This window comes from Panthera pardus, unplaced genomic scaffold, assembly GCF_024362965.1.
Source record: "Panthera pardus isolate Hobbes unplaced genomic scaffold, ASM2436296v1 HiC_scaffold_12, whole genome shotgun sequence".
Lineage (NCBI taxonomy): Eukaryota > Metazoa > Chordata > Mammalia > Carnivora > Felidae > Panthera > Panthera pardus.
In genome coordinates, this window is record NW_026526677.1 from 107,739,576 (window position 1) to 107,757,254 (window position 17,679).

At 37.8% G+C, this 17,679-nt stretch overlaps 1 protein-coding gene across 1 annotated transcript in view; it reads right to left on the reverse strand.

The window, feature by feature from the left end:
• DDX10 (DEAD-box helicase 10) overlaps positions 1–17,679 on the reverse strand; it is a 268,337-nt gene that overhangs the window by 113,761 nt on the left and 136,897 nt on the right. Inside the window, exon 14 of the mRNA XM_019469241.2 lies at positions 2,035–2,154. Coding sequence (XP_019324786.1) covers positions 2,035–2,154 — 120 coding nt within the window. The remainder of the gene's footprint in view (positions 1–2,034; positions 2,155–17,679) is intronic.

Here is a 17,679-nt window from a genome sequence, read left to right on the forward strand (position 1 = left end):
GCATGGCATCCATGCTCAGACTCCTCAGCCCTGCCTCGTGACCATGTGAAAGAAGCTTCTGCAACTGTGGGCTGAATGCAAAGTTCTTTCAGAATTTTAGAGCAGAAGTTTCAACGTGGCTCAAAGCCATATGGAGCTCCTATCAGCAATAAGTTTACATTGAAACATTTTACAGTTAAGGATTTGTATCCTTCTTGGAGCAAAGTAATCTGTGTAGTTAAACTTACGAGCACAGTGAGGATCCTCATTACACGAACAGCACTAATCTTACTTTACAGTAAGCATCTGACGTAATACAACTATATTCTGGTTAAGCTCGCTTCAGATGCTGACCTCTTTTTAGTAATTTCATGAAGATCCATTACTTATCAATTCTATAGGCTTTGTCTACAACTTCCAACAACTTTAAATTGCGCTTTTTTCATGTGATTCATACACCACTTTACTCCATGTTGTCAGTGTAAATCTGGGCTTCTGGGGCCAAGCTCCCTTCCCCCGAAGTAACATCCACACCTGTCAACTCCACAGTTAAAACATACTCTGGGTGCCTGGGTGGCTCAGGTCCAACTCTTGATTTCAGCTCAGGTCATGATCTCATGGTTTGTGAGTTCAAGCCCCACACTGAGCTCTGTGCTGACAGTACGGAGCCTACTTGGGATTCTCTCTCTCTCTCTCTCTCTCTCTCTCTGCACCCCCCCACCCTGCCCCCCCCTCAAAATAAATAAATAAACTTCAAAAAAAAAAATACTCCAGTGTATGCAGCCTGTTTACACAGCATCTGTATTAATGACAATGAAATACCTGATGTGCTACATGACGGTACTTTAAAAGCTGTTATTTTATTGGGATTTTAGAAAATAGTTCATCCATTTAAAAAACTTCTGGGTTAACTGTATGCTGGGCTCTGTTCTCAGAGCTGGGAATGGAGTAGGGAGCAAAGTCAACAGACACCCTCCCTTGGGTAGCTGCCCTCATTCCACTGGAGCAGAAGAAAACGACAATAACCACGTAAATAGAGGATATCAAGCCACAAGAGTGCTGTGAGGAAAACAGAAGACAAGGCAAGGAAAGGAGAGGACAGGGGGCATGGGGCGCTGAGCACTCTACCAGAAAGCACAGGAAACCTGGGGGGTGACACAAGTTAGACCCTGCTGTGGCTGCCCCCCGACATTACTCCTTATGTCAGTCATGGACTTTCCACATCTCTTTCCTCTTCAAAAACAAGGTTATATGACAGAGGGACTTTTCACCAGCAAGCTTTCCGACTCTACAAGTATGTATTTACACTAAGACCGAGGTAATGGTGACAAGACAGTTGGGCACCTGCATCTGATATGATGTGAAAGCAGAAAATGCCCTCAAAGCCAGACCAGTAAGAAACACGCCAATACAGCATCTAGACTGAGGAACCGCAAAGCAGAGACTTTTGAGGGCCCAGAAAAGAAGCTGTGGCAAGTGGTTTTGTTACGATTCTTGCATTTGTTCCCACAGGACGTGCTGATGGACACCTTGACAGGAAAGTCTAATCTGTAAAAATGGAATTTAAAAAGTTCAAAACCAACTCTGTGTCATTAGCACCAACAAGTGTCCCAGTTTACTGTCAGTAAGGCCTTCCTGCTTACAGATGGCAGCTGACGAAATGCCCGAGACAACAGAGGAACCGCCTTAGCACGCTTTAAAGAAACATTTTCTGGGGCACCTGGCTGGCTCAGTCAGTTAAGTGTTAAGTGGGTTGAGACTTCAGCTCAGGTCATGATCTCATGGTTCTTGAGTTCGAGCCCTGAGTCGGGTTCTGGGCTGACAGCTCGGAGCCTGGAGCCTGCTTGGGATTCTGTGTCTCCTTCTCACTCTCTGCCCCTCCCCCACTCATGCTTGCTCGCGCGTGTGCTCTCTCTCTCACAAATAAATAAACGTTAAAAAAAAGAAAAAGGAACATTTTCTTTCTCTCGTTAATGAATGTTAAGTCAGCAGGAGAGCCAAACTCTTTACACTAAGCGGAAGGTACCTCAGAGATGAAGCCTTTAAGAATCTTACCTCCCCTTCCTCAGTAAATGTTATCTTCTTATTCACTTTAAAATTTCTCTTCATTACTTTTTTTGCTTCTGCGACCTTGGTCACTTTCTTCTTGACACTGGATTTAGAAGGTTCTTTCTTCTGTGTGAAAATATACAAACAAAAGAGATTAGTTAAATGGCTGCTTTACGTTAGGAATTTCACTCTGGCAATACACTTTCTAAAACTCAATATATTTCCTGCTCACTGGCTAATAAGCACCAAAAGTACTGTCCAGAAATAAAGTTATTAGACTTTTTAATGAATGATACCCCCAATACTATAGGGGCTTAAGTGTAAACAAGATAAATGTTAGCCATAAGCAACCTTTAAAATTTCTTCCATTACTGAAACCATGCTACCCTGATAATGCTGAAGCAGCAGAAACTCATGATAATGTGACAAATGGGCATCCAAGGTAAATAAAGCTCTCTTCCAGCTAAAACACAGAACACATTTTTTAAATAGCTCTAATTCCAAGTGCAAACTTAAATTTTCAGAGTAGGAGAATGTTTACCTGGAAAGCAAAATTACTGCAATACATTGTTTGCAATTCCACATTCTTCCTCCCATTACACTAATTTACTATATGAACACGGGGAAAAGCCTTTGATAACGAAGCTGTGCCCAAAGGTGAGATGGAATCAGAATAATTCAGCAGGATACCCTGATCAGAACCCACCTAACATCCTCAAACCACCACAGCAAGGTAGTGAACATACGAAGCCACTGCTTACTTATGCTAAGTGAATGCTGAGGAGCCATGTGAAATGGGGAGCTGTGGAGGTCATACCACAGCCTGCACAGATGAGAGAGGGACAGTACGAAACTCACCACTAAGAGGGATTTGCACCATGTTTCTTACATTAGATCCAGGAATACCACCGGCGGTGGTTGGTAAACTAATCTAAGGCAGGCTTCATCAGGTGAGTAAGTAGACAGAATGAGAAGTTTCTGGTGCAACAGTGAAGACAACAAATTTGAATTCAAGCTCTACTACCACTTATGAGCTATGTAGGAGCAAGTTACTTAACTTCTGTGCTTTAGCTATAAATTGACCCTCAATAGTACCTCTGTCTCATAGGGTTGGCTGGGAGAATTTAATAATAAATGTAAAATATACAAAATCAAAGTATTAAATAAACCTCAAATACCACTAGTGATCTCTTCAAGCTACCTAAGAGATCATGCCAACTGCATCTGTATGAACTGCATCAATCCCAGACTTGGAGCTTCCTGATTGTTTTTTTTTAGCACTGTGTTATAGGTAACCACCCAATAAAAACTAAGAAAGGAGGGACTGATCTAGGAAACAAGAGTTATCACAAGCTTTGAGAAGATGTACATTATTTATAACTGCTATATTATGGTAATCAATAAACAGAAAGAACAATTCACTTTAAACAGTTTATATTATTGATAATGAATACAAAAATGCTTAAAAATAAAGTACCATGACATCAAAAATAACAAATTTACTACAACAGAGGTTTGTAGCAAGTTATTAATACATTACGTTTTTAGATAACAATAATGCTTATTATGAAAATTAGCTAATGTATCTGCAATATGATAATTTACATACAAGAAAGTTGCAACATGATCATTTAAGTACAATGGCTCTGTTATGTGGGTGTTACTAACACTGCTTTTTATAGTTCTGGTTCCTAAAACTATACCATCTAATTACACTTATTTCTCAGACCACGTATCAAGTCAAAGTTAAAAACATACTAAGATTTGGGGGGCACCTGGGTGGCTCAGTGGGTTAAATGTCCGTCCAATTTGAGCTCAGGTCATGATCTCACGGTTCGTGGGTTCGAGCCTCCACATCGGGCTCTGGGCTAATAACTCAGAGCCTGGAGCCGGCTTTGGATTCTGTGCCCCCCCTCTCTCTCTGCTCCTTCCCTGCATGGGTGCGCGAGCGCTCTCTCTCTCTCTCTCTCTCTCTCTCTCTCAAATAAACATTAAAAAAAAAAAACATACTAAGATTTTAAATCTATAAAACGCTTACGAAAAGATTCATCTTCTCTAAAGTAATTTTTATTACATCAGAGAGATATCAATAATGTTACAATCCCATTATACCTGCACCTCACAAGATTTCTATGAAAATAAATTCAATTTGTTTCAAATTTCTTCTTCCCATGGGATATTCCATCTACTCCTCCCAACCCCCACCGGACCCAACTGCATGCATGCTGCCACCAGGTTGCACAAGGCCCTAAACTGCTCTGTCCATCCCTCACAACCTTCTCCCCACCACTGTGCTCTGAGATACACTACTATTATTCTCCTTAGGAAATAATACAGTCCTTATTTTCTCACTTCTGAGGGTAATTAACTAAGCTGTGCAGCATTAAAACTTCTACATTAAAAGAGACCAGGGTGTTAGGAAGCTGAATGCCAACCGAGGTTAAGTTGCCACCTGTAGGTCACCTTGTGAACACAGGGCATTAATAAGACCCCCACTTCCTTCTTCCCAGCCAGTACTCCTACCCCCACCTTTCTCCACAGACAATTATCAAAGAACACCACCAACACAATCGCCAGGGTTGGTGACGGAGTTATTCCTACTTGATCTTCTTGCTTTTTAGGGTTAGATCAACTCTTGAGGATCATGGGTTGGCTAATGTTCTGTCATCAGAGAGAACGCTGATCAAATAGCGCAAACTCAGAGGATCATTACAACGTAAAAATAACAATTATACAGGAGTAAGTTATCACCACTTAAAAAAAAAATGCTGAGGAGCAATCAGAGCCAGCATTCTGGGGGTAATACTCTAGATCTTGATAGGAATTTGAGTTACACAGGTGTATATAATTGTCAAACCTCAAATGTTACACTTAAGATTGGTGTATTTTACTGCACATAAATTTCTACCTCAAAAAACAGTCCTGTAATGAACTTAAATGAATGCCAAGCAGGCTGAAGTATATACAGTACAAAGGGTAATACTGTTGGCAACTTACTCTGAAGTGCATTAAATTTAAAAGTGTGATAAATAGTTGGAGAATTACATGATAAAGGCCATATGGTAAGAGTTTCATTATAGAATGAGTAGTGAATATTTTGGTGTACAAAGTGCACTTTCTTCAGCTTTTCTTTATGTTTGAAATTTTTTTAGAACAAAATACAAAAAAGGCCTGGTCCCAGGAATGAGAGAAAAAGTCATAAAGCAAAAATACCAAAAACTGCCAAAATAGAAGAAACATCAGTTAAAAAACCAACCTCGGGGAGCCTAGGTGGCTCAGTCAGTTAAGCATCTGACTTTGGCTCAGGTCATGATCTCATGGTTCATGAGTTCGAGCCTCGCATCTGGCTCTGTGCTGAGAGCCTGGAGCCTGGAACCTGCTTTGCATTCTGGGTCTCCCTCTCTCTCTGCCCCTCCCCAGTTCATGCTCTGTGTGTGTCTCTCTGTCAAAAATAAATAAATATTTAAAAAGAAAAAGAAAAAAGAAAACCAGCCCTGCATGGTGGAACCTTGGGATGATTCAGGTCTATATCAAGAGCTTTAGGGAGACCCATGAAACCACTGAAATTATGTAACAACACTGGGGGATCTTTGCATCAAAAAAAATCAAATTTGTTCATTTTAGGGAAGCCACTGTAAAGAACCGAAATTGCAAAATGGGTGAAAAGACACGTGTTTATTTTATTTCATTGACAGGTTGGGGATTCACTCCAATACTTGAGAATTATTCTTCAGTCATTCAAATACGCCCTAGAGTATCGTCCACACACAAGACACCACAGTGCACGCTGGAGACTGAGCAATGAAAGAGACGGGGACTCCCAACCCTCCCTGGCCTAACTCTATGGGGAAAAAAATATTTTCCACTGTTTAATGTCTTTAACTATTTAATCACAAATGTATTAAGTGTTCAGAAAAAATAAAAAGGATGAATGAATCTATGCAACAGGGTACCTGCCCTAGCTAGTCTAGGATAAGGAGAGGAGTCCAGGAAAATTTCCGTGTGAGACAAATGTCTAAAATGAGTGGCAAACACCCAAACAATGTGTGGCATTAACAAATATCTTCTGGGTGTCCACTGATGGTGTGTTTCACATGTGGCTTAGCTTAACTAAGGACAATGTCCTTCTTTAAAACATTACCTTTATGGGGCACCTGGGTGGCTCAGTCGGTTAAGCATCCGACTTCAGCTCAGGTCCTGATCTCACAGTCTGTGAGTTCGAGCCCCGCGTCAGGCTCTGTGCTGACAGCTCAGAGCCTGGAGCCTGCTTCAGATTCTGTGTCTCCCTCTCTCTCTGACCCTCCCCTGCTCATGCTCTGTCTCCCTCTGTCTCAAAAATAAATAAAAACATTAAAAAAAGTTTTTTTTTAAAACATTACCTTTAGCAGCTAATACATACTCATCTTTTTTTTGTAAAGGATACTCATGTCTTATGAATTCATGTCTTAATCATGTTAAAAAGTCTCCATTCATGTCTTCTGCAGCCACAGTGTTTACCTCCCAAGAAGCAAATGGCATTAATACCTTTCTCTATATCCTTTCCAGAGACATTCTACCCACAATCAAGTATACATGAAGAACACCAAAGTACTAAATGAGCTATCCACATGGGCATTCACTTACCCAGGATAAATCTCTAAAAGTTAAAGCACTCAAAGAGTATGTACACTTAAAGTTCAACTCAATATTTCCAAATAACCTTCCTGAGAAGTCAAACAAAATTTAACAGTCCCACCAAAAATTTGAGAGTAACTGATTCTCCACATCTATTTTCAGAAAGTAGATATTAGGCTTTATGTTTTGCCAATTAGGTGGAAAAAATAGTATCTCATGAAATTTTTAATTTGCATTTATCTTGTTTTAAGCATAGCAGAACATCTTTCCAAAGACATTTTTTTTTCCTGTGCACTGTGTATCATCTTCAACAGTATTATCAACTATCAACAGTTAATGAACTCCTAGCATTTTACTTATTAATTTGTGAGATCTTTTCATTTGTTAAAAATGTGTCAATATTTTCTCCCACTGCATCATTTACCTTTAGACTTCTACCACAAGGGTAATATTTTGTTGTTTGGACTTTGTTTTGTTTTTTTGCTAAACATGTATTTTTAATTTTTATGTAATCAATGTTTAAAATAAGAAAATTTTCTGGATTTTTTTTGTACCATACTTACCAATATGTTTTACACTATATGACTTTTCAAAAAACAGTTTAACTTCTTAAAATTCAGATTTTATTTTCTGTAAAAGTTTCAACACTGAATCTTGGATAAGGGGGGGAAGTGCTGCTTGTTAACACTTTAAGTTTCTATTAAGTCATTCAAAATATCAAGTATACTTATTGTTAGGCAAAAGTTGTATTTTTACTACAAGACTTTGTATTATTGGTAAAAGAATGAAATTTGTAAATTTTAAACCAAAGAGTTTAACAAAAGATTTCCTGACAAGATGTAAAACATCAAAACACAATTTTCATTTCCATTTGCACTTCCTTCATGACATGTATGCTAGCCATCAGAATAAAATTCAAAAAGGAAAATATCATAAAATACAAAATTGATAAAGCATCAAGTAATTTTCAAGGTCTTGTGACAGCTGTAGGAGGCTACCACAAATAACTTGGAAGATAAAAGGTTCCGAGAAGGACTGTATTAGTTTTAACACTAGCTACAACAAGATTCAAATATAATCAGTGAAAACAAAAACTAATATAAGCATTACTACTATACATCCTAGAGGTAAATTAAAAGTAACAGTGCAGGGTGCCTGGGTGGCTGAGTCGCTTAAGTGTCCGACTTCAGCTCAGGTCACGTTCTCATGGTTCCTGAGTTCGAGCCCTGCGTCGGGTTCTGGGCTGATGACTCAGAGCCTGGAGCCTGCTTCAGATTCTGTGTCTCCCTCTCTCTCTGCCCCTTTCCCACTCACGCTCTGTCTCTCTCTGTCTCAAAAATAAATAAACATTAAAAAATTAAAAAACAAAGTATCATTGCAAAAAAAAAGAAAAACAAAAACCATACAGAGATGAAAGTCAGAATTAAAAGAAGATACTCTAAAGAAATCAGATGTTTATGCTTCCTTAAAGTAGCTCCCATATGCATCATGGAATAATTAATGATTTATAATAACAATTTTACCTAAAAGTGAAGGAAACCTACAAAATAAAGAACACTCAACCCTGGTCAAAACCTTACAGATTACTTATTATAACCTGAGACCTCACATTAAAAGTATGGGCATTTCATAGCATTTATAAGTACTGTTGCCTCAGAGTCCAAAAATAATCATACCTTAGAACTGAAGATTTAAAAAGCAAAACAAAACCAATATTAAAAAAAAAAAACCACACCTGCTATGTAAGCATAATTCCTTCATCATCCTAAATTTACTGAGCTACAAGAATTCACACAGTCTAATTTTACACTATAAATTAAGGATGTACTATGTGGCATTTGATTTGAAACCCATCTACAAAATATTTTCTTAAGAAATAAACTTCCCTTGGGAATGCAAGCTGGTGCAGCCACTCTGGAAAACACAGTATGGAGGCTCCTCAAAAAATTAAAAATAGAACTACCCTACGACCCAGCAATTGCACTACTAGCTATTTATCCAAGGGATACAGGTGTGCTGTTTCAAAGGAACATATGCACCCCAATGTATATAGCAGCACTATCCACAATAGCCAAAGTAGGAAAGAGCCCAAATGTCCACCAATGGGTGAATGGATAAAGAAGATGTGGTGTGTGTGTGTGTGTGTGTGTGTGTATACACATACATACATACATACATACATACATACATACATACAATGGAGTATAACTTGGCAATCAAAAAGAATGAAATCTTGCCATTCACAACTACGTGGATGGAAGTGGAGTGTATTATGCTAAGCGAAATTAGCCAGTCAGAGAAAGACAAATATCATATGACTTCATTCATATGAGGACTTTAAGAGACAAAACAGATGAAAGTAAGAAAAAGGAAACAAAAAAAGTATAAAAACAGAGAGGGGGGACAAAACATAAAGGGACTCTTAAATATGGAGAACAAACAGAGGGTTACTGGAGGGGTTGTAGGAGGGGGGATAGGCTAAATGGGTAAGGGGCATTAAGGAATCTACTCCTGAAATCACTTTTGCACTGTATGCTAATTTGGATGTAAATTTAAAAAAATAAAATTAAAAAAAATTTAAGTTACAAAAAGTTATTTTTACCTACATAAAAATAAATAAATAAATAAATAAATAAACTTCCTTGATGATTAGTGATGTTGCACATGCTTTCATGCACCTATTGGTCATTTATGTGTATGTCTTCTTTGGAAAAAAGTCTATTCTAGTCCTTTGTCCATTTTTTAATTAGATTACTTTGTTTTTGCTTTTGGGTTGTATCAGTTCCTTATATATATATATATATCTCAGAAACCCCTTATCTGAAACATGATTTATAAATATTTCTCCCATTCCCTAGGCTGCCTTTTTGTTTCCTTTGCTATACAGAAGTTTTTCAGTTTGATACAGACCCCTTGTTTATTTCAGCTCTTGTTGCCTGTGCCTATGGCATCTTGTCCAAAAGATCACTGTCAAGACTAATGCCAAGGAGATTTTTTTCCCCTATGTTCTCTTCTGGGAGTTTTAATCTTCAGGGAAATGAAATCAAAACCACAATGAGATAGCATTTCACACTTATTAGATAGCTATCATCAAAAAGACAAGAGGTAACAGGTGTTGGCATGGGTGTAGAGGAAAGAGACCTGTCGTACACAGTGGGAATGTAAACTGGTTAAGCCACAGTGGAAAACAGAATGGAAGTTCCTCAAAAAAATTAAAAATTTAAACTATCATATGATGCAACAATACCACTCACTCCTGGGTATATATCCGAAGGAAACAAAATCAGTTCTAGGAGAGGTATGTGCACCCCCATGTCTGTTGCATCATGACTCACAACAGCCAAGACATAAAAACAATCCTAAGTGTCTGTCAAAGGATAAATGGATTAATAGAAAACGTGGTACACATATACAATGGAGTATTATTCAACCACGAAAAAGAAGGAAATCCTGCCATGGGTGACAATATGGATGAACCTGGAAGGCATTATGTTAAATGAAATAAGTCAGAGACAGATACTATATGGTATCACTTATATGTAGAGTATTTATAGAGAAGAAAAAGGGGAAATGGGGGCTGATGTCACAGAAACACAGAACAGTTGTTGCCAGGGGATGGGAAGAGGGAGAAATTGAGATGCATAACTTTCAGTTATAAGATGAGTAAACTGAAGATCTAATGTATAGCATGGTGACTATAGTTAAAATACTGTATTGTATACGTGAAATTTGCGGAGAACAGATCTTAAGCATCCTCATCACACACACACAAAGTTAACTGTGAGGTGATGGGTGCGTTAATTATCTTGATCTTGATAATCATTTCACACGGCACATGAAAACACAATCACGTTGTATACACATACAATTTTATTGATCGACTATTCCTCAATAACGCTAGGGGAAAAAATAAAAACACCACCACCAGTAAGTAGAATAGGTATGTTTGTGAAATCTTCGCACAACCTATAGTCTTAAAATTAAGAGCCACCTAAAAGGTGTAGAAGAGGTCTGGAGATTGGTTGCATGACTGCGGGAATGTGCTGCACTCTATACTTAAAGTGGTACATTTTCTATGTATTTTACTACAATTAAAAATAAAGAGCCATCTAGACTGTAACTAGACTTCAGTTTAAAATGCTGTTATGGAAGCAGTTTCTCTTTTCAGGGCTCCTCCACAAATGTAAACTTAAGTCAAGCAGCAGTCCCAGAATTCCACAGCAGCTGGAGGGCGGGGCCCAAGGCAGGCAATGCAAGGAACGGGAAGGACACAAGAGACCCTTAAGTGCCGGTCAACTAAAATGCTATGAAACAGAGTGCTTATAAATTATAAATTATGAAAATAATCTTATAAAATGGTCTAACCAATCCACAGGATTTTTCTTCAAATGTCCACATTTACCAATGTCATTGTTTAAAGTTTAATGGAAGGCAAGCTACAATAAACCTTGGTAATATGCATAAATTGAGTCATACTGCTAAAATCGGGGACAGAGGAGTTGGAGAGAATGACGAGAGCCAGTGCCGCCTCTACCCAAGTCCCAGTTACATTAGTCTGCGGCTGACTGTATTGCAGCGGCCTGTTATCAAACTTGGCCTGCACCCTTGCCCCCATTATGGTAAAGCCACAGTCACCACTTGGGTTCCTGATTTGTTTTTCCTGATGGACTGTAATCTTCACCAGGGTAAGATCGTTTGTATTACCATTTGTATCCCCAGAGCATCACAGAGAGGCTGGCACACAGGAAGCATTCAGTAAGTACTTCTTGAACCAAGAATTAGTGAAACAATTCCCAGTGGAATAAAGCATTACTTCATTTACTGCTCATAACAACTATGAGTCAAATCTGGGCCCTGAGAATTTTTTTAATTAGAAAACCAAAGGTTTGACAAATTTGGCAATCTGTTCAAGGCTGCACAATTTAAATCAAAGGGTACTTGACTTTGTTGTTTATATTCTACAATGCTTAGGTGATTTTTGTTCAAACTGTCTTAAGTTACAGCATCATAATTTTCCTCAATATGTGCCTTTTACGTTTCTATCAACTTTGAAAGAATGTTTGAAAACTGCTATTCTTAGAAACTTTACACCGTTTTTCAACTTTCCAGTTCATGGTCCATTAAGGAAGATTTTTTCATATTCTACTTTCTGATGCAGTATCTGTATTGGTTTTTAAAATAACTGTTTTCACATCCAAGTATCAATTTTAAATACCAAATATGCCACTTCAAATTACAAGGCCCCAATCCTACTTCCCTTCTGATGAGAATCACAGCTGTTACAGAATTTGTGTATGATACTTGTGTCATTACTTGAATACTGACACTTCATAAATTGTACCTAGAAGACAGCCTAAATACCATTCTAGAAATCTTTCCCAATTTTTAATATATTATAGATAATACATGTTTATTTCAAACATAAAATCATATAAATGAGAGCCCACACATCCTGTCAAAGTTCTTCATATTTCAGAGTATCAGATTAGCCCTTCTGATTACATCAAGAAGCAAACCATAAGTAAAAGTCTCTATTCTGTGTCGTCAATAACTCCAGGCACTATTTATTTTCTTTGAATAAGAAAATTTGAATAAGACTTATTTTCTTTGAATAAGACTTCTTTGAAGTCTGTAAACTGCAATTCTAAAGTATAAGTTGATGAAAATAGTTATTGAATACTACAATACATTAAGCAACATGACTAAATATTTATTACAAAATACTCATGATTCTTTTAAAAAATCATCTTAACAGGTCAACCCAAACAGGTAAACAGACAAATATTTTTCTGTTTTTCCCAACAGATCAAAAACCATGCAGATATGCAGTGATCTCAGCTTTGTCTGGACTTCCCTCCTGCTTATGGACGATAATAAGGCACAATCATTCTACACAATATTTTTTTCATTAAGAGATTCTTCCTTCCGGATTTCTACTTCCTGAATCCACACGCTTAATCTGGGATACTTTCGAGAAGAATCTCTTAACCTAATAAACTCTTCTGACTAGTATGTACCTGCCACCTTAACTACTAAATGCTTTCAGAAAAGTAAGTTTCAAATATATTCCTGATACAGTTTCTATTTTCCTCTGTTCCTTCTCCTATTCTTGAAATACAAGTTCCCCCACCAAATCCTCAAACATCAGTGGTTTTTTCCCTTCAATATATTTGTCTTCCTCAACAATTTGTCAAAATCAACCAATTTTTCCTTGATTTTAAAAAGCCTTTTCATAGCATTTCAGTCTAATAATTCTTTAAATCTTTCACTGCCTCCAATTAGTCTAGATAAGATTTCAGTTTCATTTTTCCACCCATGCCATATTTTATTTTGCTTATTTCCTGAGTTCAAGCCTCATCCCCGAGTTTCATGGCCACCCAGATCCATCACTGTCTTTGGTCTATTTACTACCTTAAATGTTTCCTTCTTACCTTTCTGAACACATTTATACTATTGGAACACATAAAGAATAATTTCTTATTTCTCATCTGGTACCTTAAGAAATTTTCTTTAGTTCACTGAAACTGTCCAAGCTGTTTACTATTCTGTTTTGCTAGCCAGGAAATTTGTATTATTTGTTCCACATCATACCCTTCTCCCCACCCCACCCCCCAAAAATACAAATAAATTTTAAAGAAAGAAAAAAAAAAAGGCGACCATAAATGTGAAATCTCAGATGCTTCCTTTCTTTAACAAAATTATGGAACCAGTCATATTTTGCCTTAGGAATCCAATTTTTAACCTGCCACTTTTAATAAATATTTCTATATTAGGAAGCAGGCAGCTGGAAGCAATTTAGAGAAATGGGGCCTGATACATACTTTTTTCCTCTCTTTTTAGACTTCAAAAAATGACAGTATAGATTTCATTTCTAACTTGTGCCCAAATTGGCTACATCTATTTCTGTTGTCTCCTACAACTTGTGAAATTCTTCCAGAACTTAGAAATACTACAGGCATACAAAAAACCCAGTAACATTAAAAGGAAAAGCTATCTTGTGTCACATGGCTGTTCAGGTAACAGGGTTAAGGGACACAATAACGGTGGTAATGAACTAAGTAAAAAGACCTGGGGCAGCATTTATGCCGCTTTCATAAGGCAACATGACAACTATACTTTGCCATTTACGCCTCTACCGCCTTCCTTCCAAGTGACAGCAGAGACTCAGCAAGAATGCACCAGGAGCTAATTTACCAGAATTTGTGTGAATAAAATGAAATAGCATCAAAATAGCCTTCAACAATATCTAGTTCCAGGTTTAACTGAGAACTTTATAGTTGGCTCCAGCACCTACAATATTAACAAATTACTTGGCAGCCTGGCTTGTGTAATTTAAAGCAGAGTTTCTGAAAATTCATTCATCATGAAAGTCTAACAAACATAGGCCACAGAATAGTGCTTATTCAGTGAAGCACCAATTTAAAAAATTACACACAAACACACTCATGCATCTATACTCTAAATTACACAAACAGAATCTCTGGATGATTTAAACCCTTCACAAAGAACTGCAATAACAGAACTAAGACATATACTAAACTCAAATTGGGCTTTGTGCCTGATTAAGTTAGCCATTTTTGACACACTATTGTAAGACAGTAGGAGATGCTAATTCTGACTTCTCAGCCCCTCAAAACAAAGCAATCACTGCTACTGGTTATACGTGGTTCCAGTGTCTGCCATTTTTCTAAACTGACTTACATTAGTAAATCACAAGATACGCATGGGATATACCTTAACTAAAAGAGAAATAACAAGTATCACTACCATGGCCAGCCCAAGCCATGTGCACAACTACAGGCACAGTAAAATTTCCAAGATCTGCCTTCTATTGTCTACAAATGTTAGCTAAGCAAAAAATACCAAATGAAAAGTCACAGGCCAGCCTACCGTACCAGGTTTCATCAAAACGTACTTGGACGATGTCTAATTATTTCAAATGAGATACTCTTAAAAAACTCACCATTTATAAAATGGTGGTCTGCAAGGCCATTTAATGTTGATAAAAAATATTGCCATTATTAAGTACAGAACGTGGAAGGATGAAAGGGCCATCCAAGATTACTCAGAGAAACAAATACCACGAGCACACGCACAGGATGAGAGGATTTCAAGATCACGCGGCCAGTACCAGCAAAGTTAAGGCTGGAACTCAAGCTTTTGGGCAAAGCCAACCTGTGCTCTTACCCTGACACCACATACAAAAGTATCTTAGAAACATCTCAGAGACTACAATTTCCTCCAACAATCACAATTTTCCTGAAGAATACTCAGAGACTCCATAAAATTGAAATTAAGAACTGATGGAGGGCAAATGTTTTCTTTAAAATGAAAAGAATCCTTCAAGGAAGGCATTTTAAAAGTGTCCTTTTCCGCTTTCATAGAAGGACCATAGATACCCCTACAAAACCTGACCTCTAATATTCTTCTCTCTCAAAAGAATAGCATGTAGAAAAAAGTTCTTCTCAACGCTCTACGCTGTCCTTTGATTTCCTGGCAAATTGCATGCTGAGCATGCAGTGATTAATACAATTTCCATCTGCCCTCCTTGGCACTTAAACATTAAAAACAAATTTTGACAGCCATTAGAAGCAGTTGACAGGTGATTGCTCGTTAATTTTTCTCCCATCTTAGAATGTGTCCCTGCCATTTTGTTAGGAAATCTGTAACACTAAATGTAATATTTGGAGGGGCACCTGGGTGGCTCAGTCAGTTAAGCGTCCGACTCTTTGTTTCGGCTCAGGTCATGATCTAACAGTTCACAAGATCAAGCCCTCATGCAGAGCCTGCTTAGGATTCTCTCTCCCTCTCTCTGCCCGTCCCCACTCGTGCACTCTCTCTCTCTCTCTTTCTCTCTCTCAAAGTAAGTAAATTAATAATTACTTTTTAAAAATGTAATGTTTGTAATTACAACTTACTAAGGATTAAAATGAAGTCTTCCCTAGTCTCCAAACTCTGTATCTTACCTAGCTACTCAACATTTTTTTTCATCACTCTCCCTCCTACTGTCTCATCCACAGACTAGAAAATGCAGGAGCTATCAATAGTCTTGAAATTCTCACCCAGAAGACAAATTTAAGTTAAGATTTGATACTGGCTATCTTTTGAGAAGCTTTTCTTCCTTTCTACCCTCAGCCTCCTGGTGATGTCTCCTATGGTATTTCTTATACTCTTGGTAGGAGATTTCTTCCACTTCTATTTTACCCCTCTTAGACACAACTCCCTGAGGATATGGACTTTGTCTTTACCTTTTAATTTCTAGGGTTAAGTGCCCATATTGCATCTGAACAAATCAATAATTATTTGTGAAGCTGAGCTAAGCAAATCAAGACAGTTTTCATTGAGAGGAACACTGACTCAAAGACTCTGAAACACATTCTTCAGTTAGCTATTGTGACATCAACTTGTTTAAACAGCACAGAAATTTAAAAAAAAACAAACCCATAATATTGCACATTCAAATTTGACACTTATTTGTTGAGAAAACAGATCCACTGACTCCGGGCAATAATAAAGTGTGATGCAAGCAAAGTAGAACTATCAGAAAATGATGTCAGGAGTCATTCTGGGTGCCTAGTCCAGGAGCTGAAGTCACTCCAGCATCCCCATCTCCCAGCATGATAGGCTGTGACCGTGTTCAGCTACTGACAGCCTCCTGGCTTCTTCCCTTCACAAGGCAGATGCAACTTCCCTGGACCCCAGGTCTCCTCGGGCCGGACCGACGCATTTCTCAGATGACCACATGAACCCACAACTATACTGGCTGGTTCTCAAGCAGTTCAGGTGACTGCTCACTGATAAGGCTGGCCTACCACTTCTATAATAAGGGACAATAAGAGATGACAGCAAACTTTCACTGGAATTAAAAAAAACCTATGCTATTCTAATAGGGAGCAAACTGCTAAAATCCTGGCACCCCTCTATGTGGAATAATGACATGGAAAACTCAGGCCTTACTTCTTGCCGATTCTGGCTTTTCCCCATAGAATATCCTTTTCCCAACAAAGCCCATTCTTTAACCCATGCCATTATATTGTGAAATTTGTCCTAAGCTCCAATACATGACAGGTGGCAATCCAGATAGGTTTACGGGGCATAGGAAAAGGTCACTAAACTTTTTTTGAGAAGTTTATGGAACAGTAAGTAGTTAATTAGTGATGCCAAGGACTGGACACCATGCTAGATGTTTATATATCATTTACTACTCACAACTACCCTTCTGAGATATTGCTTGTATCTCACAGGTGATGAAACTGACAGTAAAATAAGTTAACCAATTATCCAGCTTGAAGGGACACAGGCCAGCTCTGAACTTCTTCTGTCACTCTAGGAAAAGACAATTAGTAATTACACACGAAGCTAAAATAAAGTTGGAGGAAAAATCAGAAAGGTACTAAGAGGTCTGTGACAAGATTCAGGGAAGACTACGGGACCAAAGAGACAGCATTTAAGAACAAAGCAGGAGGAAAGGGGAGCTGTGCAGAGTAAGACAGTTAGGGTAATGAAAGGAGACCATCTGAAAACAAAATCACAAGAAAGGAAGGAACAAGGGAGAGGGAAAGTGCTTTGAAAACAGATTCCTCTCACAATTAGTGATGTGTTGTAAAAAAAAACTTTGCACCATACTTCCAAACCATTTTTCCCCTACTAAACATCTTACAAATTATCAACTCTAAATGGGAAAAACCAAATGATTAAACCAAAACAGAAAACTTTGAGAATTTTTTAACCAGTCACTGACAGGACGGATAATAACTGCCATCTATCTCCCTAGTATTTTCTCCATTACACCTAAAAAATGTCTAGATCTGAGACTAGGAGTGGTTAAGTCCAAAAGAAGAGATTATATTGGAACATGAAATTAATCTTTGGAACTCAGTGTGATCATTTCCAAGTCAGTATACTTTCACTGGCTAATACTATTTACAACATACCTACACTGTTTCTTCTCCAAATACTTCAATTATTTAAACCATGTAATTATTTGAAGGATTTGATCAAGTCGTTAATAAATGAAAGCATTAAATAACATGATGA